The sequence below is a fragment of the Phlebotomus papatasi genome, chromosome 3 (genome assembly GCF_024763615.1).
Source record: "Phlebotomus papatasi isolate M1 chromosome 3, Ppap_2.1, whole genome shotgun sequence".
Lineage (NCBI taxonomy): Eukaryota > Metazoa > Arthropoda > Insecta > Diptera > Psychodidae > Phlebotomus > Phlebotomus papatasi.
Genome location: NC_077224.1, coordinates 28854875 through 28881629, shown reverse-complemented (window position 1 = coordinate 28881629; position 26755 = coordinate 28854875). Strand labels below are relative to the sequence as shown.

Below are 26755 nucleotides of genomic sequence, written 5' to 3'. Positions count from 1 at the left end.
TCAAAGGGAGATCGCTTTCCCCTAATATTCTAAGATTCCTCTTTGAAAAAAAAAATCATTGTTGTGGTGAGCGTAACTTGTGATAGACTTAATCAAAATCAAATAAAATCAAATATATTTTTGATATTAGGTGAATAATAACTCGGAATTAAGCGAAGAAATGACGAGACCATCACAATTTTTAATTGTTGACAGAGTTCTTAATATAACAAATACTAATATGGAATGTTTCTTTGAAATTACATGATATTCTCTCCTACAAAATAAGTTATGATCAAAGAGAATTAAAAAAAATTCTTGGATTAAACATAGAAAATTCTCTAGAGTGAAGAATTTAAGAAAATAATGGTTCACTCGTTTTTTTTTTGAAATTCATGATCAGTGATCTAAAAATTGAGTTTTGAAAAAAATGGGACTAAAATTGACACATGAACTTTCAAAACTTTGATCTTTTAGAATTTTACTCTTAAGTGACTTAAAGCTTTAAAAAAAAAAGAACAGAACAAATCGAGTGGTACAAAACTTCCATCATCAGGAGTTTCAAAACTTTCCTTTGTTAATTTTACCCCAAAATTCAAAATGGAAAAGAAGTCTGATTTCTGAGTAAAATTAAACGGTATCGAAATAAATATAAATTTTATTTAACTTCTCAGAACAAATTAAATGCAAATGCATTTCCGTTTGCGCTAAAGTGGTTAACCCCTAAAATCATTTGTAAAAGAAAGATAATGATGTGATTAATTTATTTGCTTTGATGTTTCCTGCAGACATCGGGCCTTCCTCTACGTTGTGCCATGAGGTTCCAAATCAATATGGCACTGAAGGATGTTAGCAGCATGTCACATGTGGAGCAATTCTCACACCTCACGATACCCATGCTGTGGTTTGACATCACATTCAATGAACTGCCACCGGCACTGAAGAATCGCTTTCATCTCTATTTGAATGTTCTTCCTGTGCTCGATCATTTACTCTTCTACGGAAGTGCCATTGGCGGAGTGCTGCTACTCATATTTGCTGTGACCAAGGCCTCCGTGGGAATGTCCACTACCATCACATCAGCCAGGAAGATTTCACTGCAGCGATCCTATGATTTCAGAGGCACCAAAATGTCTGTGTATGCACCATGTGAGCAAAAGTGTGATCTCATCCCTAATGACTGCCATGAGCTGACAATGCCCTCCGATATTGCGCCCAGTTCAGTGTATGACCTCGAGATGGAGATACCTCTCTCGGATACCGATGACCAAGAACTCCTCCAAGACGAACGTGACAGTGGTCACAGGGTATGTTTGACTATTTGCACGTATACACCATTTGTTAGACAATGAAAACCTGTATCACTAATTGTACTTTTACCTTCTGCCGACACAGACCAATTGCAGCAATGCCAGTGAAGACTGCACCATTACCATACCTCAGGAAGAGAGTAAGAACTTCCCAAAACCACTTTGCCATCAAAACAGCAATTTCGCACTCAACAACAGATAACAACAGCCACGTGAATTTCACAGTGTGAAAGATATTCCATTGGACAGTATTATACAATAGTGAAATATTCCTTTTGATAATTTCTAACGCAATTCTGGACTGCAAGTTCTCTTTTTCGCGTAGAAATTCTATAGCTAAGATGCTGAAACATTGGTCAAAATCACTAAAATTAGACCAATTTTATTAACTCTTTTAAAAGAAAATAAGAGCTTTGACTGTTTAACAATCTAAGCTGTATTTTTTTTTAACATTTTAAAAAGTAGCAGAGATTGGTGCTTAGATATAATACATAAGTAGTGAATCCAAACTAAGAACATATTTTCTAAAAAGTAAAATAAAAAACAAGATTTGCTGAAAGCAAGTGAAACTGCGCAAATGCAGAAAAATCCTTCTTTAACGGCGTTATCACACTTGCACATTAAAATTTTAATGTGATTCACATTAATTGTCGCTTGTGAGCGTCCAAATATGTTATTTGTGCCTTTGAGTCACTTAATATTTGGGATTTTTCTTTTTATTAATAAAGAAGTGGACTTGGCCTGCAAAAATAAGTTTAAATTTACCTGGAGCATAAATATTTTTCACATTAAAAAATTAAAGAGGAAATTGCATTAATTTTTCACATTAATGCTATAAATCAATTTATATCAAATTTTGCGGGCCAAGTCTACCGTTTTATCAACAAATAGATCAAATTTTGAATATAAAATGATTAAAACAAACAAAATTACACATTTGAACTCTCACCAGCGACAATTAATGTGAATCATATTAAAATTTTAATGTGCAAGTGTGATAACACAGTAACATTCTTTACTTTCAAAAATAAAACGTTCTATTTTAAAACAGTTTTTCAAACAAAAAAATCTTTTAGAACAATTTGTTTGAAATTGTCCAGAATTGTGTTCATTTGGTTATAGAAATATTTCTGTTTTCGAAAAAAAAAAATTAAGAAAAAAATTTAAAAAAAACACATTTTTCAATCATAGTCATTTTGTAAATATTTTCCATCACCAGAGCTTTAGTTATTAAATTTTTAGAACTAAGAATTATACCATTTTTGTACGTTTTTTGTTAAAAAAAAAGATAAAATACTCAATTGATCAAAGTATTGGACATTTTGGATCATAAACTAAATTTTCCAGACCCCTATCCATTTAAAAATATTTAGATTGTAATTTAGGAAAAAGTTAAAGTCTGTACAAAAAACTGATATATATATATATTTTTTATTCTTCCACTATTTGATTATAACAAAAGACGTAATAATAAAAAAAAAGAATTTATAGAAAAAATTATGGTAGTTTCTTTTTGCTCATAGTTGACTTTCAGTTTCACCAGAGGATAATATTGCTTAGTTTCTCTCAATAAACTATAAATTGGGCGCCACAAAATTGAGGAACTTCATGAAAGCTTCGAATCCTATAAAACATGCTGCATTTGCCGGAAAAGCACGCAACATTACCGGTGTAACACCTTTGTAGAGAGCAAGGGGACCTTCTCGCTTCATTAATTCAGCAAACACGTCCCTGATGCCATTCTTGTATGTTCCCTCCGGTGCTGCATGACCACGAAAATTTAAAAAAAAAAAGAGAAAGAGACATAGTCGCTATTTTTTTGAGAAAACACCAAACCAATGAAAGTGTCTAATATTACAAACCTGTCTGGAGGCGACTCTTCAGCACATCTGCCGGCATTCCAATTGCCCAATTGGCAATACCTGCCATTCCACCGGCAAAGATTGTGCCCAACAGACCAATACCACCCTCTGTCCCCATTTTTGAACCAACGGCATCCTTCGTATATTCATAAGTAAGATAGTATAATCCACTGGCAGGAACGTCTTCAAGTGCACAAAAACAAAGTCAATCACAAGCATGAGTAGGAGGGTAAAAAGGTTTCTCTTTAGTTTAAAATGAGAAATGTGACTAAAATTTTGCAACCATCCTCAGCGATGAATTTACGACAGGAAAAGATGGGACAGTAGGGGAGACTGGGCCAAAACTTGTCAAAACGCATATTTAATTCTTTCACGAGCTCTGAGAAAACTTAAACGTTTTAGGGTAAGTGTGCCAAATTCCGGACAGCTTGCAATTTCGGCCACCTTTTTTGTTCCTAGAATTTCCATGAACTTTTAGATTTTACGTACTCTAGAGATTATACAATGCAAATGTAGCTTTTACAAACGAGATGATGTGAAAAAGGCATTGGAAGGATTCCTGAGGGACAAGGAACTATGAGAATGAAGGAGGCCGAAATAGGGCACCATTGCTATGTCTACAGTTTTATTAATTTTAAAATGTGTTAAGAATGATTTTAGAGTAAATAAAGAAAATAAACTGTCTACAAATTTCTAAGCAACACTCCTTAAGTAGAAAGAATGAAAAAAAAAATCAATTTCTATTAAAGATATTACATTTCAAACTTGAGACTTTGGCGCTTGCATGCAGCTATGCCGAAATTTGGCACACTTACCCTATAATGAGTATATTCTTATAGGAAATTGAATGCTTTACAACATTGCAGAAGAATATTCACCTCTATCTCGAAAGAAATGTGATTTTCGAATCATTTTCTAAAAGTCGATTTTGTGGAGATTCTTAAAATTGCTTGGGCAAATTTTGTCAGTCTTCGGATAATTTGTGACGTTTTACTCTCGCAAACGTTAAAAATATCAAATGGACATATTTTAATAGGAAATTTATTCCTCTACAACTTTGTCGTAGATAATTTTTCTATATCTTAACGAGAAATGTGCTTAAATTGAGCTAATCAGTATTGATATTTTCTGTAAGCCAAATATTCCAAAAATAGGGCTCAAAATATCATTATTTTTTATTTAACATAATCCTTCCTTTCCTCCTAAACTTTGTAAGTTTAAGAAGGTTCATGAAGGCTATCTATAATAAAAATTTCAAGCCTCAGTATCTTTTATTTTAGAAAATAGTGAATATTGAAATTTTCGTTTTGACAAATTTGCCCCAGTCTCCCCTATAATGAAGAAGCAATATCAAATTTTAACATATTTTTCTCTGTCCTTTTGATAGGAATGGCATAAAATCCTCATGCCACTAAAGCAGTGCGTAAATTCTATGTTCACAAAAATTATTAACTTCGTAGGAGGAAGTGGGGCACACCTTCGAAATGGGGCAGCTTTGAAATTGCGCTTTTTTTACTTACTTTTAAAAGTAATTCAGCCTTTTCATGATGTATTTTAGCTTCACAAATGGTTTTTGGAGCTATTGCAGAAAAAAGCTTAATTTTAAAGCAGCCCCAATTCAAAGGTGCTCCACTTCCTCCTAAAGCTTCTTGTTTGATTTCTACAATTGAATTATATAAAATTGTATCTAAATGATTTTTTTTGGATCCTTTATTTGGATCAATTTCTGAACCATTGCAGAATTAACACAATTCTAATAATGTACTAGTAGTTTCTTGATTATATTAAGATATTTATCATTGGGAAAATTGTAAGATAGTTCTGACAATTTTGCTTTAATTTCTCAAGATACGTGAGGGGCAGTTTCATGGGGAAGTTTTCTGTAGCAAATAATTAATTATTTGCATTGACAAACATTTTGCTAACCGTTTTGGTCGATTAAGTTTTAAGTTTCAAAAATGTATTTCCTACAGTTGCATTTTAAACAAAATTTAAAATAGAAATAAAAAGTCTCTTATTGTTTTATAAATAATTAAATCATCAATTTCTTTGTAATAATAATCTTGCAGAATATTTTCTGCAAAATATTCCGTACTTTTGGTAGTACTACGAAAACTCATGATTATAAAATATTATTAAAAAGACTGCTATACTAACAAAGATAAGTTTTAAAGGGTTAAGTGATCTTTTAATGTTCAGAAATTGTTTAGCCCTCCCTAAGATCTTGTATTTATAATCACGCCCACCAAAAAAATAAGTTTTTTTTATTCGCCAATGATAGAATATTAAATAAACCCTCTTACTTCCACTAATTTGCTGAAAGGGGAGGTTTAAATGCCGAAAACTTTAATCGGGGTCTTTTTCAAAATCGTATAAAAATATAGCAAGGTGTGGCAAAGCATTCCCACTTTGAAAAAGACTTTATTTGCGTGACTTAGATGCTATAATCTCAAAAGTAGTTTCGCATTTTATTTATCTCTATTAATAAAGTTCTTCAGCGAGTCAACAAATAGAGAAAAAGCGTCAAGTACAAGAATTTCGCGAAGTTCTCTTTTTCACTAAATATTATTGTTTATGTTTTCCGGCTCACAACGATTTGAACTAATTTATGAAAAACTCCAAGAGACAAGCTCTTCAGACATTTCAGGGATACCAATGCCTTTCCAATGAACTTAATTTTGCCCTAATTGCTCGAGAAATACTCACTTACGTAGCGTCCTTTTGATCTTTAGCTTTGAAAAAAAAAACAGTTACTAGGAATTATTCAAGGACATTTTCGTATATAGGGGAAGGTTTTGAAGGTTCGTATTAAAAAAGGAGTCCAAGATTTAAGATTTTTTCCTGAATGCCACACAAACCGAATCAAATATATCACTATGTCAAACAAATCTCTTACTTATTAGGTTCATATTTTTGCCTCACAATATTCATGGAAGTCCTTGGATTTTTCTCTACAGGAAAATGAAAATTTAGTGACATTTTTTACGAAGGTGCCATGGTTAACTCAGCTTCGTACCACTTTTTCCACCTCTGTAGGCCTCATTTTCCCCCAAAAAAATGACACCAGACACAAAAGTTTGGACATCACTACTTAGGTGGAACTTTCATCTACTTGTTTTCACCATACGTAGGAGGTATAACGCATTAAAACATAAATTTTAAGCTATTTTTCTAACACATATTTTTTGACACTCGGAAAACCATGTTTTTCCTGAATTCTGACAGTCAGTTAAGAGCTTGGTTAGGTATGATTCTCTCATACCTAACCAAGGTTTCCAAGTTTTCAAGTTTGTTTCTACCTAGGTTTCCAAGTTTGCCAGGTAATGTGAGATGTAGGACTAGCTTTTAGATTATATGTCCATGGATAAAATTCATTTAGTAACTTGGAAAAAAATCAACTTGTACGAAGTTGCAACGTTACGAAGTTGCAAAACCTTCCCCTAGACGAAATTCACTGTGCACTTTCAATAATTTTCTATAACATATCCAAAAATAAAAGAAAATGCACAAAGCATTTTTAAGACATCCAAAAATTTAGGTTTTTGGAAAGAACTGAATAATAGTGGGAAAAATTTAGGTCATATTAATAAATCAAACGTGGGAAGTGAATGGCCAAAATTTCTTTAACAGCTTGACCCTGTTAGGCTACTCGCCGGTAATCCGTATTTCTTACCATTTAGTTTCCAGATTCGAAATATCTATACAAACAATTCTAATAAAATGTATCATATACAATTACTTTAACGATTGAGATCAATGCAGCTTTGTTGGAAATTTCAAGACTTTTCCAAAATATCCAAATTCAAGCTAATCAGTTGAAAAATAGACCCAACAGTATGAATTTTGTTTTTCCATTATAATTATGTAAGTTTTTACCTTCGAAAATTCAAAATGGCGAATTTTCCGGTCATAGGTATTTATGGACGAAATTTTCACCAGAACTACCCCCAAAATACATCCAAAAATGAAAGAAATCGTTGAAGCTGTTTTCCAGAAAACCTATGTTTTGGAGGGGTGGAGAAAAAAAACGTCTCTATATAATATTTCTTTTTATAGGGGATAACCGAAAACCGAAAGTTGATGTCTCATACGGTTTTCCTCTAGCTCGATAACAGATGAAAAAAAAACAGATTATAGGGTGGAATCACCACTTCTCGCCAGTGCCCCACTTTTCGCCACTTATATTAAAATTGCAATTTTTCCATTATTTGTAAAATAAATTAGCCGTAAAATTATTTGTAATTCTACTGCTGTTACTTATAGAGTCGAAAAACACTAATTTTTTGCTTTGAATTTACATGTTTGAGCATTTTTTAGAGGAATATTTTAAGCAAGTGCATCGAATCCAATATTTCTTACCAAATATAATAAGTGTCATGAAACTTTTATCGTACAAAATTTAATTTTTGAGTAAATAATTTGTCTATTGAACATTAAATTACATTCGGCGAATACATAAAATTTGTATTTAGTTAGTTAATATCTCATTTTATATTATTTTTATGTAAAAATGAGCCATGACGGATAGTGGTAATATTCTAAAATTGATTCACCACCTGTCGAAATAGATTTTCAATAGGCGACGCTAACTTCACTTCGTAGATTCTCAGTTGTTAAATCTACTTTGTTCACTTTCTGCAATAGTCTAATAATTTGATTTCTCAAATAAAAGTGAAGAAAAATCATTTAATGTGAGTAATAATAAGGTGATTATGAAAAAAAAAGAATTGCTGAATGTCTTCTTTGCATAATATTGCCCAAAATAATCGAGTTTGAACCTTTTCAAGTGGGTGGCGAGAAGTGGTTACAAAACTGGCGAAAAGTGGTAAAAAGTGGCGACGAAGTGGTTATTTTTGCATTGTTAATAAAAATCAGTTTTTTAGGTACTCCCGCGTTAAATTGTAGGACCTTTGTTTTTGCGAATCTAGAGCCAATATATCTAAGTAGTTTTGTGTCAAATTTGAGTTATCTGATAATAAGGGTTCAGAAGTTATAATACAATTAATTTCACTTTTTCCTAAAAGTGGCGATAAGTGGTTACTCCACCCTACTGTTCTCTCTCTTTGAAATATCTTGATATTCTTATAAAACTCACTTTGATTCCAATACTCGTAGTGAAACTACTCGGATTCAGGGAGGAATATATTCCATAGATTTTTTCGATTCTTGCGACCATTAATATAGTCTTATTCTAGTGTACAGAACTTAATAAATGGACATCCGTTATGCTTCAACTTGAAAATTATATGATATTTGTAAAAAAAAATCCTTGGCGGCTAACTAAAAATTTTTAAAAAATTACCTTAGAGAGGGACTTCTGAAAAATCATATAAACTAAACTAAACTAAATATTAATATACTCTCTTCAGCACACAATAGATACCACTTAGGACTACATTGTTGCTCATAGAAGACATCCTGCTCCAATTCCTTTAAATGCTTATTTTTTTTAATTTAGTCATTTTTCAAAAACGCGGAATCTAGCGAATTTGACCGCGATGATTCAGAGGACTTTTTCTTCTATTTCCCATGCACTTTATTTTACAAACTTTTATAATTCACTATGAATAAAAAAAACGTTTAAATCAATAGGGGGAGTGGGGTACCTTTAAAATAGGGATTTTGCACCTATTTTTAAATAAAATTTAGCTTAATCGTGATATAATTTACCTGCACAAATATATTCAGAAGCTAAATTACATTATGATATGGCTCAGTTCCACTTAAACATGGGAGAAAATTCCCTACTTCAAAGGTGCCCCATTTTCAAATGTGCCCCACTTCTCCCTAACTGAAATTGTCGCGAACTTTCTTTCTTCGGGCTTTAAAATGGTAAAAGACAATTTAAATTGGATTTTCGAGAACTATTTGACTGCCTAAACAAGCCTGAATGTTTACGAAACTAACTATAAACCGCTATTAAACTAACCGAAAATCAACTATATAAGTACAAATTGCAATTTATGATTAATGTTGCATTTCTACTTAAAACTAATAAATAAATTATTTAGTTGTTGAATATTAGGAATTTTACTATTTATTTTCAAAAATAATGAAACATATTTCAGTTGTCCTCATTAAAATAGAGTAGGGGAGACTGAGGTAAAAAGTCACAAATTGAAAATTTGAAAATTCAATATCTTCCAAGAAAAAGAGATAGCGGCTTAAAATTTTTTTCATAGGCGGCCTCCATAGACCTTCTTTAAAGTCGTAAGTTTCTTAAGAGTTCGAACAAGGAATTCAGAAAATAAAAAAAAAATGAAATTTTTAGCCCTATTTTTTAAATGTTTTCCTTAAAACAGATATCAATTTTGACCTCCTTATTTTCCGAAATTGATGCGCTGGTGAATATTTCCTAAATTATTTGGATTCTTTGAATATGAAACCACTATCTATTTTAGAATTTTACAAAGATTTCTTTTCTCCAGAAATCCTTTTATTAAAAATGACCACTTGGGGTAAAGGTAACAAAAAGCCGCTAGAGTAGCTTGTATAAAAATAAAATATCCGTTTTGTGACTTTTTGCCCCAGTCTCCCCTATTACAAAAAATATCTTTAGCAAATTTTGAGTATAATGACATAATAGAGCCAATTTCTTACACAAATAACTTCATCACAGCTTTCCAAAACAAGTGTTCTCTCTTCTAATAAGCCTAAAAGAAATACCTCCTTTCAAGAAATGTATTTTGTTATTCAATTTATTTCCACTTTCAATCCAATCCAAACAATTTAATTGAAAGTCACGTCGTTTCTCAATAATTTTCCCAAAGTTTTTCAACTTTTCAAAAATCTTGAATTTGTCTGATTTTAACTGCACCTGCATTTTAAAATCACGCGATGATTTTAGTCACGTGAATTCTTTTTTTCTTTTAATAGCCCAAAGGAGCATTTGATAACACTACAAAATCTTCAGGTATTTATCCAGTTTATTGAGTGTGTAAATGATAATTAAATTGAAGTGGAAATGTATGAAATAGAAACACCGTGATCTATATAATTTGCTAAAAGTACACAAAACAATCATTGTTGAAGGAGCAACGAAACGTGCAAGAAAACAAAAGTGTTTTAATTAATAACCCTCTTCATGCTCCTATTTTCTATTTGGTCGCAAATAATTCAATCATTCAATTTAATCACCACTATTATATTTCCTTATTGATGTAGGTAAAATTTAATCTATCAATTAAACCTCATTGACATTTAACAAAACTTGATAAATTTAAGAAAAATACATTTCGAATTTTTTCCATAAATTAAATCGATTTATGGGATTTATGCTAAAATTTCTACAAGATTGATTTTCCAAAGGTGTAACCGTATTTTTCAAAAGACTTAATCTCCTACAATGTATTTTATTCTAAATCTTTTTTCAAGAATATAAATTAGTGATAATACATTATTTTCTTTGTGACATTTATATGTCTAGTAAGTATCTAAAATTCAGCACAAAACTTCTTCTTTGCAAAAAAAAAAAATAACCATATATTGGAAAATTATTCTAACTTATCTCAACCGAATTTTTTATGCAAATATTATATTTGAAATTTAACTAAAAGCTTTATATTTAGACCAGACATCCTACAGAAAAGTCATTTTTTTTTTCATTTATCGCGATGAGAGGACATTCACGTTTATTGCCCCGTCTTTCGCTCCAATCCCACATTCTTAAGATTTTAAAGGAGAAGAAATGAGAAAAAGATACAAGATAAATTACAGCATAGTCCAATCTGCATGTTTGCAAGTCTCATAAAATTAAAGTCACATCGAAGAAAAGTTTTTTTAGGTCAAAGAAAATATAATTTTAAACTGTTTGAATTTTGACTTTTGCATTTTTAGCACCTCACTTTAGAGTAAATGATACAATTCTTTGCACTCAAAAATCTAAATTCAGAAGATAGAGTGCATTAAGCAGAAACTCGGACAGATAAAATTATAATTCATTACAAATTTTTAAAAATATTGTGAAAATAAGTGATAGAAGAATTGAGATTTTTAGGGAGTTAATTCTCAGCATCTGGCAAATTATAAGTATTTTAGTGAACTATACATTTCAGTGTTCGGCAAAGCCGTACGGAGAAAAACTAAACACGGATTTGATCTTTGCCTCTCCTTTATCCTTTATCGATGAGACGTTTTACTTGCTATGTATGATTTTGGATATGTATTCTTAATTGAAAACCGATGAGTTAGCAGAGCGACTAAGCTCGGCCTTCTTCATTACGCTTCTGCCAAGCTCCCTTATTACTGCAGCAACTTGACCAAACCGCTACGAGAGTGCTTGTTTCCTGCAGTTTTATAGGAAATTTACCGCTACACAAATTTGTGAAAGTAATTTTCCTCTATTTTGTAAGGAAATACGTTTATCGAGCCAATTTCTAAAAGGTAATTTTGTGATTATTCTCAAAAATGCTGGGGCAAATAGTACCAGACATTGGGTATTATCATATTTTGATTCGCTTCATTATAGGCTTTCGCAAATTTGAAAAAATACCTAGAGGACATATTTTCATAGAAAATTTATTCATCTACACCTTTGTTAAACACCGTTTTCTCAGCGAGAAAAGTGAGAAAACGAGAAAAGCTTGAAAACAAGCTATCTTAGAAAAAAAACACACAAAAGATTGCAAATCGTTTGACCAATGCAAACAACAAGCGGCGAGACATGATAATGACGTTTCTTTTCGCTGTGAGACATCAGAAATTGCTTCGCTTTTTTGTTACTTTTTCCTCTATACGTCTATACCTTTTGTTACTTTTTACCCCAAGTGGTCTTTTTTTTAATAAAAGGATATCTGGAGAAAAGGATATTTGTGAAATTCTAAAATAGATAGCGGATTTGTATTCAAGGAATCCAAATTATTTAGAAAATATTCACTAGTGCATCAATTTTGGAAAATAAGTAGGTAATAATTGTTAACTTCTGCAAGGAAAATATTTCAAAAGTAGGGCTAAAAATTTGGATATTTTTTTATTTTCTAAATTCCTTGTTCGAATTCTAAGAAACTTACGACATTGAAGAAGGTATATGGAGGCTATCTATAGAAAAAAATTTGAGCTGCTATCTTTTTTACCTTGAAAGATATTGAATTTTGAATTTTTCGATTTGCGACTTTTTGCCCCAGTTTTCCCTACGGACTCTTTGCCAAAAAGTTTTATTTGCTATCTTTTAGCCAAGATCGAGTTTTAATCGAACTTTTTTCACGACTTTTCTCTAGCGGCTTTAACTCTTTCCGGACCGCAGCATATGCTGCAAGCCAATTTCATCATTTTTTAATCAAAAATATCTAAGCTCAGGAATTAATTGAGGTCCTACAAAAAATATCTTCAATTTGGACATTCTTATAGTTTGTAATCATCCACAAGAATAGAATTTTTATCAGTTCTGAATAATTAAAAAACATTGTTTTTCACAGAACATTCATATGCTGCTTTGGGTACTCACAGTCCCAAAAGAGACGAAAGAGTTAACTGCGAGCTTTGCAGACTTTCACGCTCCAACATAACGATCACGAGAATACTTACGTTGTATATACAACTTGTAAGCATTCTTTTTCCCTTAATGCTCTTCAAAACTTTCAAAACTTTCCTTAATGCTCTTCAGAATCTTTTCTTAACGTCTTTGCTCTTGTGACTCTCCTACCTACTGCATTTCGATCCTTATCCTTGGTAACATTTATTTTTTCTCTTACTTTCCAAAGCAAAAATTCTATTTTGTTAATCGAAGTTAATAGAAAATAGTTAGTTGTATTGACTATAGTTTAGAGAATAGGGTTTTTGCTATAGGGTAAAAAATAGGGTAAGAAAAAAATTGAAATATTCAAAGGCAGCCGCATTCAAAGGCAGACCACTTTGCCCTACTGTTGAAAACTCGAGCGATCTGGACAGTTCTTCTATCAACACACCGACAACAAGGATAAAATCAATTGTTGACCCGTAGTCTTGGGTCAACAATTACAATACAGCCCCAGATGTAATCTCTGAATGTCCTTGTTCTGGAAAAAGGTGTTCCAAAACCGAAAAAAGTGTTCCTTCATGTCACAGAATCGACACCAACATGGGCATTGCATTTTACAATTTATTTACAGAATTAAAATATCTCCAGAATTTAAAAAAAAACACATATTTTTGGTCATACTGTAAAGAAAACGCCGATTTTTTTTCCACGCTGTTATTACATTATACGAGAAATTATGATTGTACGATATGTGTATGAAATACTGAAAACAAATGATAACAACATCCTTTCCATGTTCCCAGTTTCCTTTCCCACCACAAAAATCATTTTATTCTCACGACTCTTCCAGTCATTTTAAGTACTCTCAAAGAAGAAGAATTATAATTGATCTGCTAGGAAAAAAAGTGAATTATTTTGTGAAAAAAGTATTGGAAAATTTAAAAGGAAAATGCTGCTCTTTTGGAGAATTTTTCTTCTAACATTCAATTGCTTAGTGATTTTTGTGTCTGAGTGTATTTCAGAAAAGTGGGAAGATATTGGAATAATTTGTCCAAATCAGTGTGTCTGCCAGTATGAACCATTTTTGGATTTATCAATTGCACGTTGGATACTTGGAGCCCCAAAAGTAATTCCCAATGAGACTGAAGAATCAGAGATTACAGATAATGAGGTAATTTTAGTATTAAAGGATTGGAAAAATGATTGTTGTTAAGTGCTAAATTAACTATTTTAATTTCTTTTACAAAAGTCCTTCCTGGACAGTCATGTTCAAACTGGAAATCCATATGTGAAGAGTGTCACGTGTATTATTCAAGCGGAAACGGATACAAGAAGTCTATTAGGATCTCTACCGCAAGACCTGCATGCTCTCATTTTACTGTCGTCTGGATCCACAGAGAAAATAATCATTCACACAGAAGATTTATCCACACTCTCAGAACTGACCACACTCGAAATCCGAGGGTCTCGCGATAAGAACATAACTTTACTAATTGATAAGTCTCTGCCGGGCTTGCTGTATGCCAACTTTGAGTCCATTCAACTTGAGGCAAATGAAAAGACCACGCGCCGTAGTGACGCTGTAGATCCATCTGAGAATTTCAACTATGTCCCCGAGAGTGAACGAGTTGAATATAATATATCACTAGAAATTGAGGAAGAAGTGGAAATTCTGCCCTATGAAGTCTACATGATGGAACAACAGAGATCCCAAATTGCCTCATTCTATGGCTGGGAATCTCTGGAAATTCTCAGGATGCATAATTGTGAAATGGATGAACTTCATTGGGAGGTCTTTGATGGATTGGGCAAGCTGCAGCATCTCTCCTTGGAGCACAATGACATCAAAATTATCCCAGCTTTTGCCTTCTACGGTACACCAAATCTTCTAACATTATCTCTGGCACACAATAAAATTCTCAACATGAATTACCGTGATTTGGCTGGACTACTTCATCTCAAGACATTAGATCTGAGCTACAATAGTCTCACAAAACTCAGTGAATTAACATTTCCACCATTTCCTGAACTCAATACCGTCGATATACGAGAAAATCCCATCAAGTACATATTCGAAAGTACTTTTGGTGTCATGAATACCAGCAAGGAAATTTTTCTGGGAACTCATACAACACCAATTGATCTCTCAACAGGAAGTGTCTTTGACAATCTTCCACTATTGACATCACTGACAATTCTCAATGCATCTGTTGAATCTCTAACTCAAGGCATTTTTAAAGATCTTCCCTCTCTAACTTCTCTCAAAGTTCACGGAAATCTGACCAAAATTGAATTTGATGCTTTTAGTGGGATGTCCAAAGTTGAGGAAGTCATTCTAAATAGATGTAGCATCAGAGAAATATCAATGGATGCATTCTATGGTATAGACAGCATTCAAATAATCGATCTCTCAAAAAATCTCATATCTTTCCTACCACCAAATCTCTTCAGTCAGCAAAAGAATCTTCGGGAAATCTACCTCAATGACAATCATTTGTCTAAACTTCCACAATTATTTTTCGACAATATCCCCGCAAAAGTTATCAGATTGACAGACAATCCCTGGATTTGCAACTGTGACATGACATCCTGGAAGCAAGGTGTCACAAATAAATTCAGAAGACCCGGAAAAGTTCAAAAATGTTCAGCAGAAGCTGTTAAATATGGACTCTTACCCTGTCGCCCCCTCGAAGGTACATACTCTTACGGCTATGACAATAAATTATCTCCAAGATGTGATGGAGGACCTGATCATGTAAAACATCGAACAGTGTATTATGCCCTAAGAAGGGATCTCAAGTGTCCGAGAAAAAGATCAATTCCAGAGAAGAAAACAATTATTCATGGAAAAGTTCTATCACCCAAGGAAAATGAGTATCATATAATGCTAAAGAGATTAGACAACAAACCTGTGGAAGATACTCGAGAACAAGATAGGCTACTGAAGATGAAAAAGGAACGACAACGCATGCAAAAACTAAAATTTAGTAGGAATATTGTTGTGGAACCGAAGAAGAAACATTATTACAACACCAACAGAATGTCCAATGATATCTTATAAAGCATTGTAATACCCTGTGTTTTGTTGTTTTATGGATGAAATAAAGTTTTTTTTTCTTAACAGGGGAAATTGAGAAATCTGCATTTAATTAATAAAATTGGGGAAAAAAGATTAAGGCAAAGGTCACAAAAAAAAAAACTGGAAAAAGTAGGGCGGGAAAAACTGAACTCAAGTATGTAAGTCAAGAACATTTATATGTTATTGTATTGCAAAAAATTTAAAGTCACTTCTATCAATTTAGATACAAGAAAACAAAATTTCTTAAAAATATATATGAAGTAGTAAAACCCATCAAAGCATCATTTTTGTTTGTTCACAATTTTTTTTTCAATATTGCGAAAAAATCACATCTTAATAATATCTGTAATTGTTTATATGACTAAGCTACACAGGCCATTTTAAAGAGGATATAAACCGCGGTACAAACCTAGGGAAAAATGCTTAAAGCAAATTCAGGATCTTACCCTGAAATGTCTCGAGATCGACCGTGAACATATTCCATAAGTAATTATGAATAAGGAGACGTAAATATCTAAATTAGATGTCCTCTAAGTATAGCATCGCGTTAAGAAGAAACGGTTGAAGAAAATTAAGGAAAAAAAGAATAATTGAATTGAATTAATCCTACTTTTCGAATTTCGAGTTTTTTAACTCACGATAGATTTATCTTATTCCTTTTCTACACTTTTTAAAAATTGCAGTAAAAAGCTTTCTTAATAATTATTCAAATATTATTCATTAAATTCAAAGAGAAAACAAAATGTAACAATATTTTGATTATAGGGAAGACCGGGGCACCTATAGCCAGGGGTAGAATTAGTCAGTGGATTTTTTTCGTTTTTCTTAAAATGTACATGTAGCAAAGTATTTTTTAATGAAAGTAGGAACACATCCCCATATTGCCAGAAATATTTATAAGTCTTATCCAGTTATCCTACAATTAAGAAGCATTTTTATAAAATGTGTATAAAATTGTAATTTTGATATTAGTTTTTGGACCAGCATTTGGTTTTCTGAGTTTCTAGTCAAGATTTCATAGTTTTACCTCGTTTCTGATTTAATAAACCTAATTAAAAAATATTTTTCACTTGGATAATAATTATCCAATTTTTTTTTATATAAGATGATAAACACTGAAACAGCCCTCCGGGCAATTGTAGCCACTTTTCCGTGGCGGGCTAAAACTATCAATGATTTTTCACTAATACATGGATAATTGTTTGATGAAAAAATATACTATTGATATTCCACTGATATATTTCGGATGAGCAATTTGTGAAATAGATTTTTTCAGGATATTTTCATCAATTTTGCCGCAATTACAAAAATGTCATAAAAAAGTCGGCTAAAGCCTTTTTCTTTAGGTTTAAATTACATATTTAGCATTACTGGGCTTCAGTGTATCAAGCGAAACAATATTTGGTATCTCCAGTTTAAAATTTCGTCTGGAAAACTGGTGGCAATTTTTTAGCAACCCAAAAGTGGCTATATCTACCCAGGCTGGGGCAAGTGTAGCCAATGTGTCATACTTTTTTCATTATCCTCTCTAGAAAAGGTCAAGGAGTTTAGAGCTTTGGACTACACTGTTTCATATAGCTAATATCCTAATGCTACTTATGAAACATAAAAACATTAGACAAACCTTATCATTTTTTTCACAAATCACGCGCGAAAAAAAAAGCTTCATTTGCTGGCTAATTCTACCCCGGTCTCCTCTACTTCTCGAACACTATCGAGAGAACAAATCGTAGATTTCTTAAGATAAATTAATGAATCTCTTTTTTTCTAGTGCTTTTACTACTCGAACTCCACCGAAAGAGCAGTATATATAATAATAGGGGAAACTGAGGCAACATCAAACAGGTGGTAGCACCAAGAACTGCGATTTTTTAATCAGATATTAGACTTCAGAGTATAAGACGTAAGTATTTATAGGCACTATAGGGATGTTTATCCACTGAAGAAATGGTCGAGATAGTCCAAGTAGTTTAAAAATAAAAAAATAGTGTCCGGTGGTACCCCAATTACCCTTATATATATATCGACTCCTTACCCCCAAAGGAGCCGTATTTTAGTAAAATTTTCGAATTCTGAAGTTTCGAATTTTTAACGTCACGCTGTTTGTCCATCTGTCCGTCGATCCGTTACCACGTCTGGAGGCCAAACGGTTAACTCTTTCGTCTCCTTTGGGACACTGGGTACCCATGGAAACAACAATTTTTTTAGACTATTTAGAATCGATAAAATTCCGATTCTTGTGGATGATTACAAACTATAAGGATGTCCAAATCTAGGATATTTTTTGCAGGATCCCAATTAACTCCTGAGCTAAGATATTCTTGGTCAAAAATCGTGAATTTTCGATTTTCTGCTTCATTGCACATATTGTGACTTTTTTCTTATTTCTAGACCCGAATAAGGAAAAACCTCTCGGGGCCAATAAGTATGATAACTATCAATTACAGATTACATAAATTCGAAAAACAATTTTTTCATAAATTTTCAAAAAACTTGTTCAAAGTTGATGGGAATTCTCGTCCCCAAGAATCTTGAGGTCAAATGTAAGGTTATCCCGCCAGTGCCCGCCATTTGGTTTTTGACACCAACCATGTAAGAAAATTCAAGCGGGAGCGAAATTTTTGTCAATATGGCCGATAATTTTGACATTTGGCAGCGAAAAAGATTGCTTTCGGGGAAGTTTTTCCTATTCTTCCAGATTTTGGTGAATTCTGATTGTCCAGGAAGTGTTTTTTTGGCTCTTGAGAAAGCTTAATGTGTCTGCAATAACATCCTGTTGAGAGAAATGTGTGTTAAAGTGCTATTCTGTGAAATATTTTGAGGAATGTGTTGGCAAGCAGGAGCTGAGTGTCCTTTTCAGCACTTCCTGGACATCCCACAAGATACTGGTCAATAATTCTTCTTGTTTTAGTGATCAACATTGTAAAGGAGTTATTTGACATGCAAAAATAATTCACAAAATTGATATTATTGGCTTTTGGAAAATTGAAGTTTGTCCAAGTTTCTATCTTTTGCGTTCTTTAGGGGACGAGAGTTCCCATGAGTTTTCCAATTTCCCAGAGGCGGAGAAAATTCTTTCTCTACAAAAGTATCATATTTGACCAGTAAGACTTACAATAAAGTGAGTTTTACTGAAATTCGTTCGCTGGATATGTTGTGGTCCGGAAAGAGTTAAAGATAGAATCTTAGGACCTTTGGGTGAACGTCCAATTTTATAAGTCAACGCTGGAACCATTAACATGTCCCTCGTTTCTTCTCCCTTCCCTTCCCCTACAAAAAAAAGTTTTCTTTTGGATTGCTCGAAAACGCGTTGTTTTTTTTTTTATTTTTGGATTTGTTTTAAAGGTTGCATAGACATGGACGGTATGGGTCCATGTCCATAAACGAAAATACCATTGCATAATTCCTAATAACAGTTATGAAATATCAAAGTTTAGAAAGACCGCTTTGGCGCCTTTTTAAACGGAACCGAATGAAGTCATGTTCGGGCTCGTTGGAAATGTCTTTCTTGGTATTTCTTACAAATCTGAACCGGTAATAAACCTGTTGTTTATGATCCGATAAGCAATTTTTGAGTGAAAATGAATACTATTGCTTTTTAGCTATTTTCGAGTATCTTTTGAGCGATTTATAAATCTGTTCAAATCGGTTCTAGCAAACGGTGAATCATTTGAAAGTACTTTTAACTTACGTAACTTTTAAGTTACGAGTTCAACTATTTTGCAAAGCATGAAACAGTTTGCCACTCTTTGTTTTTAAATTTCGAAACTTAAAAAACTTAAAAAACACTTAAAAACTTAAAAAAAAAGTATTAGGATAATTCTTCAATCTGAAATCCGTGTTAATCTCCTTAGTAAATATACAGTTTTAAAGATTATATGGATATTAACAAGTAGAAGTAAAGAAAATTATCCATTGAAAAGTGGAATCACACTTTTTCCTCAGGACGACTAAGGAGTGCTTTACTAATTAGAGATTATTTTAAATATTTAAATCTTTCAAGATTTCTTTTAAAGATTAATTTAAGAGAAAATCACTTCCTGATAATCCCTAGGAAAGTGTGAGATTCTACTTTTCACTGGATAATCCTCAGATACTCTCTCAGATCGTATGAACAAAATTAAAACGGGCTTCAGATAAAAGGTTGAGCCCAGTTTCTGAAGTTTTCGAAAATTAAAAAAAAGCGAGTAATGTAATTTTTCAAAATCTAATGGATCATTTGCCCATAATATCGAATCCTGACTCCTGAATCGATTTTTTTCCAAAAATTCTTGCTTGATAAGAAAATAATAGAGTAGTAATAGGTTATACCTTAGGTCCAAAGATCGTGTAATATTCCAGTTACACTTACGACTTAAGTTGAATGAGAGTTTAACGTAATGGCCAACGCACAGTAACTTTTGTTTTGTAAACATGTTTTTGACATTTCAATGAGTGTGAGTGAGACCTAGATCTAGTTATCTCCCTCACTCTTATATGAAATTTTGAAAATATGTTTACTAACAAAATTTGTTGTGCACTGGGCATAATTGTAATCAAAATAATTGTTTGACTAAATTCCCATCAGTTTCCACTAGCTAATCCGTTCCTCGGCTTAAGCCAAGAGGCGGATTAGGCGGATGAAAATGTAATCTGATCATTATTTTGATTTTAATTACGTCAAGTCGTCCTTCGGCTTAAATCTTAAGTGTGTCTAGGGGAACATAAAACTATCTTCAGACTAGAGGTTTAGCCCAGTTCCCGAAGGTCTTAAAATCTTAAATAAAGAGCATTTTTATTACTTTATGTGAGCCTAATGGGTTATTTAACTTTAGTAATCCAATCCTAAGTTAAATTTTTCTAAGAAATATTGATTGATAAGAAATTAGAGCAGTTAAGCCATATGGCTAAACCATTAGGTCTGAAGCCCGCATAAGTCTAACACAGGGCTCATATTCACTTATTGCAAATTTGCTTATATTCCATATTTATGGATTGTACAATTTTGTAATTTTTTTTTTTTTTTGAATATTTACAGAAAGAGCAATAGAATAATTGGTTTTATCAATACTCAATTAGAAGAATCTAAAAAAAAGTACTTTAAAAAATGCAATTGACAAAAACAAAAAATCCCACAAAATTTAGTCTAATATGTTATTTTGAAAAAAAAAAATACAGTAAAATTTCATGAAGTCGAAATTCGGATACCTTTCTTTCTCACATGTTTTGCATATTTCTATCTCATTCTCTCGCACTCTTCTTCTTCTCTTAAACATCACTTCAAATTCAATTTAGCTCAATCGAATTTGGTAAGTGAAAGAATGATATAGTCATATGCAAAACATGTGACAAAGGGTTTCGAATTTCAAACTTATAGGAGACATTATGATAAAATTTGGAATTTCGGATAAATCAATTTGAAAGCTCGACTAATATTTTAGTATTATCCATTTCTAGAGAGTATATTTAATTTATCAAATTTTAAAGAAATGGACCGAATTCTGTTGTTCTGAATTTGGAATTTTAACCCTACAACATAATTTAAAAATTTACTCACCTCTCAGAAGTGTCGCAAATGATCCCTTGTAGATACTTCTAATTCCACCTTCTTTGTAAAGCTGTTTGGCACAATCAACCATCCCGTTATACTTTTGTGGTTGATTGCCACCCTGTTGAATCTGTAGGAGGCACTTAATTCGCTCCCCAGGAGCCATAATGCTAGTTGTAAAGACCCCAGAAAAGGCTCCAGCAAGGAAAAGCTGTGTATTTGATAGTTTCTCATTGGGAGTCTGCTGCTGTAGCCGCTTCCCCAGACCAAAACCAAAAAAACTCATGGCAAAAATTGGCGCTACTCCACTAATAGGGGCTGACATCCCTTTGTAGAGACCCCTAAATCCTTCCCGTTGGATTGTCTTCTTGGCACAATCCCATGTTCCCGCATAGAGTGGAGATTGTCCGGCTTCGGGTACTGGCATCGTCTGCAAACGAACCTAAACAAAAAAAATAAAAAAAAATCTTGTAGTGGAAATTTCCAATGACCAAAAAATAATACCTTGATTGTGTCTAGTGGATGACCCACGATCACCGTGCATACTCCACCAAATCCTCCGGAGAGGAAATATTTTACGGGACTCGTGTGACTAGACGACATTTCTCCGGTGACCCACTTTCAGCGGCTGAAATGTAAAAGTAAACATTTCAATTATGTAATGATAAAATACTATTTAGCCATATCATTGCTGAATTGAGCCAAAAAGGGGAGAAATTGTCGAGATTAACCTTTGGACATCACGGAAATTGGTATACTTTAACCTCATGACAAAGTCACAATACCTTTTTTTCTTTATCTCACAAAAAATTAATGATTGCAACACAATAAATCAACATTTGGAATGATGTGCAAGATATTGTACAAAAGAATCTATATACTGGATGTTGTATTAAAAGGAGAGCAAAATATGTACCTTTTTAGAAAGTGGTATTCAGCAAAATGTTTTTATTTGCATAATCAGTCGCCACGAGAATGTGTGAGTGACTGATAAGTACACGGCGAATTCAACCCCTATAAATTTGGTCACGTAGATATCTGACGTATATTCATAGGACAAGTCTGTTAGTTCAACGGACACTTCCGAATTTCCATTTCTCTTCCAGAAGTGAGAGCCGTTAAGACGACCAAGGCGGAATAAAATAAAAATTCAAAATTCGAAAATATTGATATTATATTTTTATGTGTAATTTTTCTTCAGAAAAAAATCAATATAACGAAAAAAAGCTATGGTTGGGAGGCAAGTAGATTTTATGAAATAACAATAAATCATAATAGGGAAAGAGGCGCTCTACCTTCGGACGACTTAAGCTTCAAACTTTTAATATCGACGCTTCCTAAAAAGTCATGGTGAGAAAGAATCACCGTAAAGTAAATTAAAGAGCACAGAGCACACTTGCTCTAACAAAACCTCCAAAACGTTAACTATGTATCAACCAAATTTTAAAAATGAATCTGTCTCACGGATTGTTTTATGCTACCCGGACAAAGAGTCCACGGATAAGGGAGAGCATATTATCATAACACTGAGTGCAAAAAAATAGTATACTTATAAACTTTCGTTTAGTTTATACCTCCCAGCAAACACAAAAGGCTAAAAAAAGCAGAGTTTTTCAGAATATTTTGCTAAATTTTAGCAATATTTTGCTGAGTTTTAGCATTTGATGTTCGTTGGCCTTTATATAGGGAGCAGTAGGGGAAAGCGCGCTACCTATAGCTGGTATATAATATATAAGCGCGGAACTGTAGCTACATATAATTATGAACTATATAGCTATTAAACTAAAAGTTTAAGCTACACAATGCAGTCAAATTCCTTATATGAACTACTGAAATATGAACCACGATTAAACTCAAAAAAAAAAACAAAATTAATTAATTAATTGTATATAAAATTTGGGGTTATGTTTAGAAAATTTTGCGTAGTCTGAATTAAAACCATTTTCTCTAGTGTTTCCTCAATATTATTGTATTATATTAACTTCTTCAACAAATTCAAAATATTTATCAACAACTTGTTTTGATATACATATTCTCTGAAGTCATTTTTCTTAATTTAGGGAAAGTGTATTTTACATGAATTCCGTAACGTTTTTGAAAATATTGTTCATATATCGAGTATATCGATGACTCATCAGAATATAAATCGAACAACTCGATTTTTTACAAAAATCGTTTTATTCACTTTTCGAATACTTCTTTATAAGGTAGACTAAAGCTAATGTATATATATATAAAATGTGTATTTCTTTTTAATTTATTGTTTTATAAAAAAATATATATATTTAGTACCTTTTTCGTTCAGCTAAACTAGAGCTTGAAAGTATCAAACATTCAAGATTCAGCTAATTTTAGAATGTAATGGGAATAAAAAAAAATTATAGGTCGTTAATTATTTGTGCTTAAAAACCTTTAAAAAAAAAGTTTCACAATTTATTCATATTCTTTAATTAAAAAAAATAGAAACCGCCTGGAATTTTTTTTCGGCTTACAGTCTTATCCCCTCAAAAGCACTGAATTATTATTACTTCTCGTAACAGTTTAACAAATAATAGCTAATTTATAGTAAAAAAAATATACAATACAGACCAATTTATAATATAAAAACACTAGTCACTCTTTTTATTTTATTTTAAAACATACATACAATTTTTAAATTAAATGGTTATATTTCCCGCGTTTTTTCACTTTCCCCTACAATTTGAATCATCATGCACGTGGTACATTCCCCACATCTTGACAGTTTCAGAAGTTTCATTCACACAGACTGAATTGTTTATATTTTTCTCAAGAGAATTGTTCTGAACTATAATTATCACTTGGTAAGGATCAAAGGAAAACTCAAATATGAGCGACGACACGGACGAATACGATGAGCCAAATCACAAAGTGAGAAAATCTGGTAAAGAATTTAAAATTTTCACTTCTAATCAAAAATTTCACCTCAGTCTTTGATGATTTTCGGACGAGATGTCTCCCAAATTCCCTGCTTTAGACAGAGCTTCTTGTACGGGATAAGTGGAGGAATAGCAGCAGGATTTGCAACGTTCCTCTTCACGTCGCGCACTAGACTGTCTTCTCACGCAGCAGTGGCTTTTTTCTGTTTCACAACACTGGGCTATTGGTCTCAATGCCGGTGAGTTGATTCACAATCTCTCTCTCTCTCTTCTTTTTATGTTTTTGGCTGTCAGACTCAATCAGGTCCATATAGCCAAAATTGATTCACAATCATTACAAAAGTCAGTGAAAGAGACATTCTCAATGACATTATTTTTTTTTTTAGATACAATTGGTCAAAAACAAAGTTCGAGTACAATCAACTAAAACGTGGTATGCAAGAATATGCTATGTACGAAGGAACAGATCTAGCCAAAGAGGTACAAAAGAGAGGAACAGATGCTTGAGAGATAACACTGTATGAGTAGAGATTAAATCATTTTTAGATTAATAAATAAACCATAATTCACTTATATTATCTCCTCGCGACAAATTAAAATCAAGACTGAAAACTTAATGTTCATGTGACGAAGTGAATGAGACTTCGCGACATGCAAAAAATCGTATTTACTACGCACTATTACGACAATTTTTTTTTCTAAACCTTTTTTCTTAGTACATAAGTATTATGCTGTGAATTATTATTACGAAATACCGAAATATGTATAAAAGTAATATTAACGGATAACAAAGCGTGTTAGGCTTTGCGAAGTGCTCGCAGTCGTGAATTAGGTGATATTCCTCAAAAATACTTCCGTATCATGTACCATTTACTGGTTCACAACCGATTTGACCCGTTTTATAAATCATTCAAAAGATCCCACAAAATAGTTTTAAGAGTAAAAAACTGATTTTTCGACAAAAATTATTTATTGGTTCACAACGGATTTGAAACGATTTATAAATCACTCAAAACGTATGATAACATTCGTATGAGAAATAGGCTGTCTAGTCTAGATCTAGAGCATTTTTTTTACCTTTGACCTTGAAAAAAACCGTTATTAGGAATGATTTAACGGTATTTTCGCATGAGGACGAAGGGACGAAATATATCCAAAAATAAAAAATCGCATGACGCGTTTTCGATCAATCCCAAAAAATCTAATTTCGGAGAGGAAAGGGAGGGCTGAGTGTAAAATAAGGGGTATGTTAACGATTCTTGTTCTTGGATCGATTTTCGGTGATGGATCCCCCGAAAGTCCCAAGACGCTATCTCTTACCGCCAAAAAACTCGAAACTTCAGATATACAAAATTCTACCGAAATATGACCCCTTGGGCGATAAAGAGGCGAGATATACATATATTATATAATTCAAAATCGAAGGATTATCTCTCTCTGTGGAATTCGAGCAGCAAAAATCGTACGACGTAGGGTAAGTGTGCCAAATTCCGGCCAGCTTGCAATTTCGGTCACCTTTTTTGTTCCTTGAATGTCCATGAACTTCTAGATTTTACGTACTCTAGAGAATATACTATGCAAAAGAATAACAAAAAATGTAGCTTCGATAAACGAGATGACGTGAAAAAGATACAGTAGACTCTGAAATTCGGGCATTTGGGACCGAAATGTCATACGAATTAGAGAGAAATTAGGGCATCAACTTGTTTGAAATGCAACGATTTTTTGTTCTTCCGTATGCTAATATTAAGTTTACATAGTCATATTCATTGTAATTTCATGAAACCCCCTTTATAATGCAAAATCACATCATAACTAAGGCGAAACATGACAAATTTGAGAATATTTATCTTCATTCGAAAACTTAAAAAATGTCGATAAACTTTTTTCAAATTTAACTGCTGCCCGAATTAAAAAGTAGCCCGATCTTAAAAGAGCCGAATTAGCGAGAGTCTACTGTATTAGAAGAATTCCCGAAGGGCAAGGAACTATGAGAATGAAGGTGGCCGAAATAGGGCACCAAAGCTATGTCTATATTTTTATTCATTTTAAAATGTATTAAAATTGATTTTAGGGTAAATAAAGAGGGTAAACTCTTTACAAGGTTCCAAGCAACACTCTTTAGGAAGAAAGAATAAAAAAAATCAATTTGAATTTAAAATAATACATTTCAAACTTGAGACTTTGACGCCTGCATACAACTATGCCGAAATTTGGCTCACTTACCCTATTTTCGATACATCCCAAAATATATGGTTGGTTTTGTGGAGAAAGAGGAAGGGGAATTGAATCATTAGTAATAACGGGTTTTCAAAGTTAAAGGTTAAAAAGGCTCTAGAAAGAAACCCAATTTCAACCCAACTAATTTGAACTAATTTTTATCCAAGAATCAATTGTATTATTCTTAAGTTATTTTGGTCAATTTTTTAAGTAGTTTTAACTGATTCTAATCGGTTGTGAATTGGTAAACGGTTAGCATGGGAATCACGAGTCCGGCGAGCATTTTGCAAAGCACAGGACACTTTCCTATTCCCACCTCTTTTTAAATAAAAATATCTATACGCTCAGGAATTAATCAAGCTCTTAAAAAAAACATACTATACCTTTGTACTGATTGGATTTTTATCGAATTGTGTTCCCAAAAAAA

At 32.7% G+C, this 26755-nt stretch overlaps 4 protein-coding genes across 7 annotated transcripts in view; 3 read left to right on the top strand and 1 right to left on the bottom strand.

The window, feature by feature from the left end:
- LOC129807478 (scavenger receptor class B member 1) overlaps positions 1-2786 on the top strand; it is a 31344-nt gene extending 28558 nt beyond the window's left edge. For both annotated transcript variants that reach the window (XM_055856771.1, XM_055856770.1), the window contains exons 8-9: positions 768-1286; positions 1375-2786. In XM_055856771.1, the coding sequence (XP_055712746.1) occupies positions 768-1286; positions 1375-1491 (636 nt within the window). In that variant the 3' untranslated portion in view covers positions 1492-2786. The remainder of the gene's footprint in view (positions 1-767; positions 1287-1374) is intronic.
- On the bottom strand, positions 2688-24303 carry LOC129807480 (congested-like trachea protein). 3 transcript variants are annotated; one of them, XM_055856776.1, is made up of 5 exons: positions 24155-24303; positions 21716-21839; positions 21221-21653; positions 3152-3334; positions 2688-3051 (listed from the first exon to the last, which is right to left on the bottom strand). In XM_055856776.1, exons 2-5 carry the CDS (start codon positions 21812-21814, stop codon positions 2864-2866), a joined length of 903 nt encoding a protein of 300 aa, XP_055712751.1. In that variant the 5' UTR covers positions 21815-21839; positions 24155-24303; the 3' UTR covers positions 2688-2863. The 3 variants fall into 3 exon arrangements, with proteins under 3 accessions (XP_055712751.1, XP_055712750.1, XP_055712752.1); XM_055856775.1 differs by lacking the exon at positions 24155-24303 and adding an exon at positions 21997-22118; XM_055856777.1 differs by lacking the exon at positions 24155-24303 and adding an exon at positions 21943-21978.
- Positions 13432-15735, top strand: LOC129807477 (leucine-rich repeats and immunoglobulin-like domains protein 3). The gene is made up of 2 exons (XM_055856769.1): positions 13432-13776; positions 13855-15735. The coding sequence occupies exons 1-2, from the start codon at positions 13555-13557 to the stop codon at positions 15664-15666; spliced, it is 2034 nt and encodes a 677-aa protein (XP_055712744.1). The 5' UTR covers positions 13432-13554; the 3' UTR covers positions 15667-15735.
- Positions 23974-24681, top strand: LOC129807482 (cytochrome c oxidase assembly protein COX20, mitochondrial). Its single transcript, XM_055856779.1, has 3 exons — positions 23974-24100; positions 24160-24347; positions 24495-24681. The coding sequence occupies exons 1-3, from the start codon at positions 24059-24061 to the stop codon at positions 24613-24615; spliced, it is 351 nt and encodes a 116-aa protein (XP_055712754.1). The 5' UTR covers positions 23974-24058; the 3' UTR covers positions 24616-24681.
- Positions 24682-26755: the final 2074 nt, after the last annotated feature.

Excerpts from the sequence above, each read along its gene's own strand:
- LOC129807477 (XM_055856769.1), top strand. The coding sequence starts at position 13,555 with ATGCTGCTCTTTTGGAGAATTTTTCTTCTAACATTCAATTGCTTAGTG. Across the intron at positions 13,777-13,854 it reads CAGAGATTACAGATAATGAG|TCCTTCCTGGACAGTCATGT; the intron begins GTAATTTTAGTA and ends CTTTTACAAAAG.
- LOC129807480 (XM_055856776.1), bottom strand. The coding sequence starts at position 21,814 with ATGTCGTCTAGTCACACGAGTCCCGTAAAATATTTCCTCTCCGGAGGA. Across the intron at positions 21,654-21,715 it reads ATCCACTAGACACAATCAAG|GTTCGTTTGCAGACGATGCC; the intron begins GTATTATTTTTT and ends TTTTTTGTTTAG. Across the intron at positions 3,052-3,151 it reads GAAGAGTCGCCTCCAGACAG|CACCGGAGGGAACATACAAG; the intron begins GTTTGTAATATT and ends GTGGTCATGCAG.
- LOC129807482 (XM_055856779.1), top strand. The coding sequence starts at position 24,059 with ATGAGCGACGACACGGACGAATACGATGAGCCAAATCACAAA. Across the intron at positions 24,101-24,159 it reads ACGATGAGCCAAATCACAAA|TCTTTGATGATTTTCGGACG; the intron begins GTGAGAAAATCT and ends ATTTCACCTCAG. Across the intron at positions 24,348-24,494 it reads GGCTATTGGTCTCAATGCCG|ATACAATTGGTCAAAAACAA; the intron begins GTGAGTTGATTC and ends TTTTTTTTTTAG.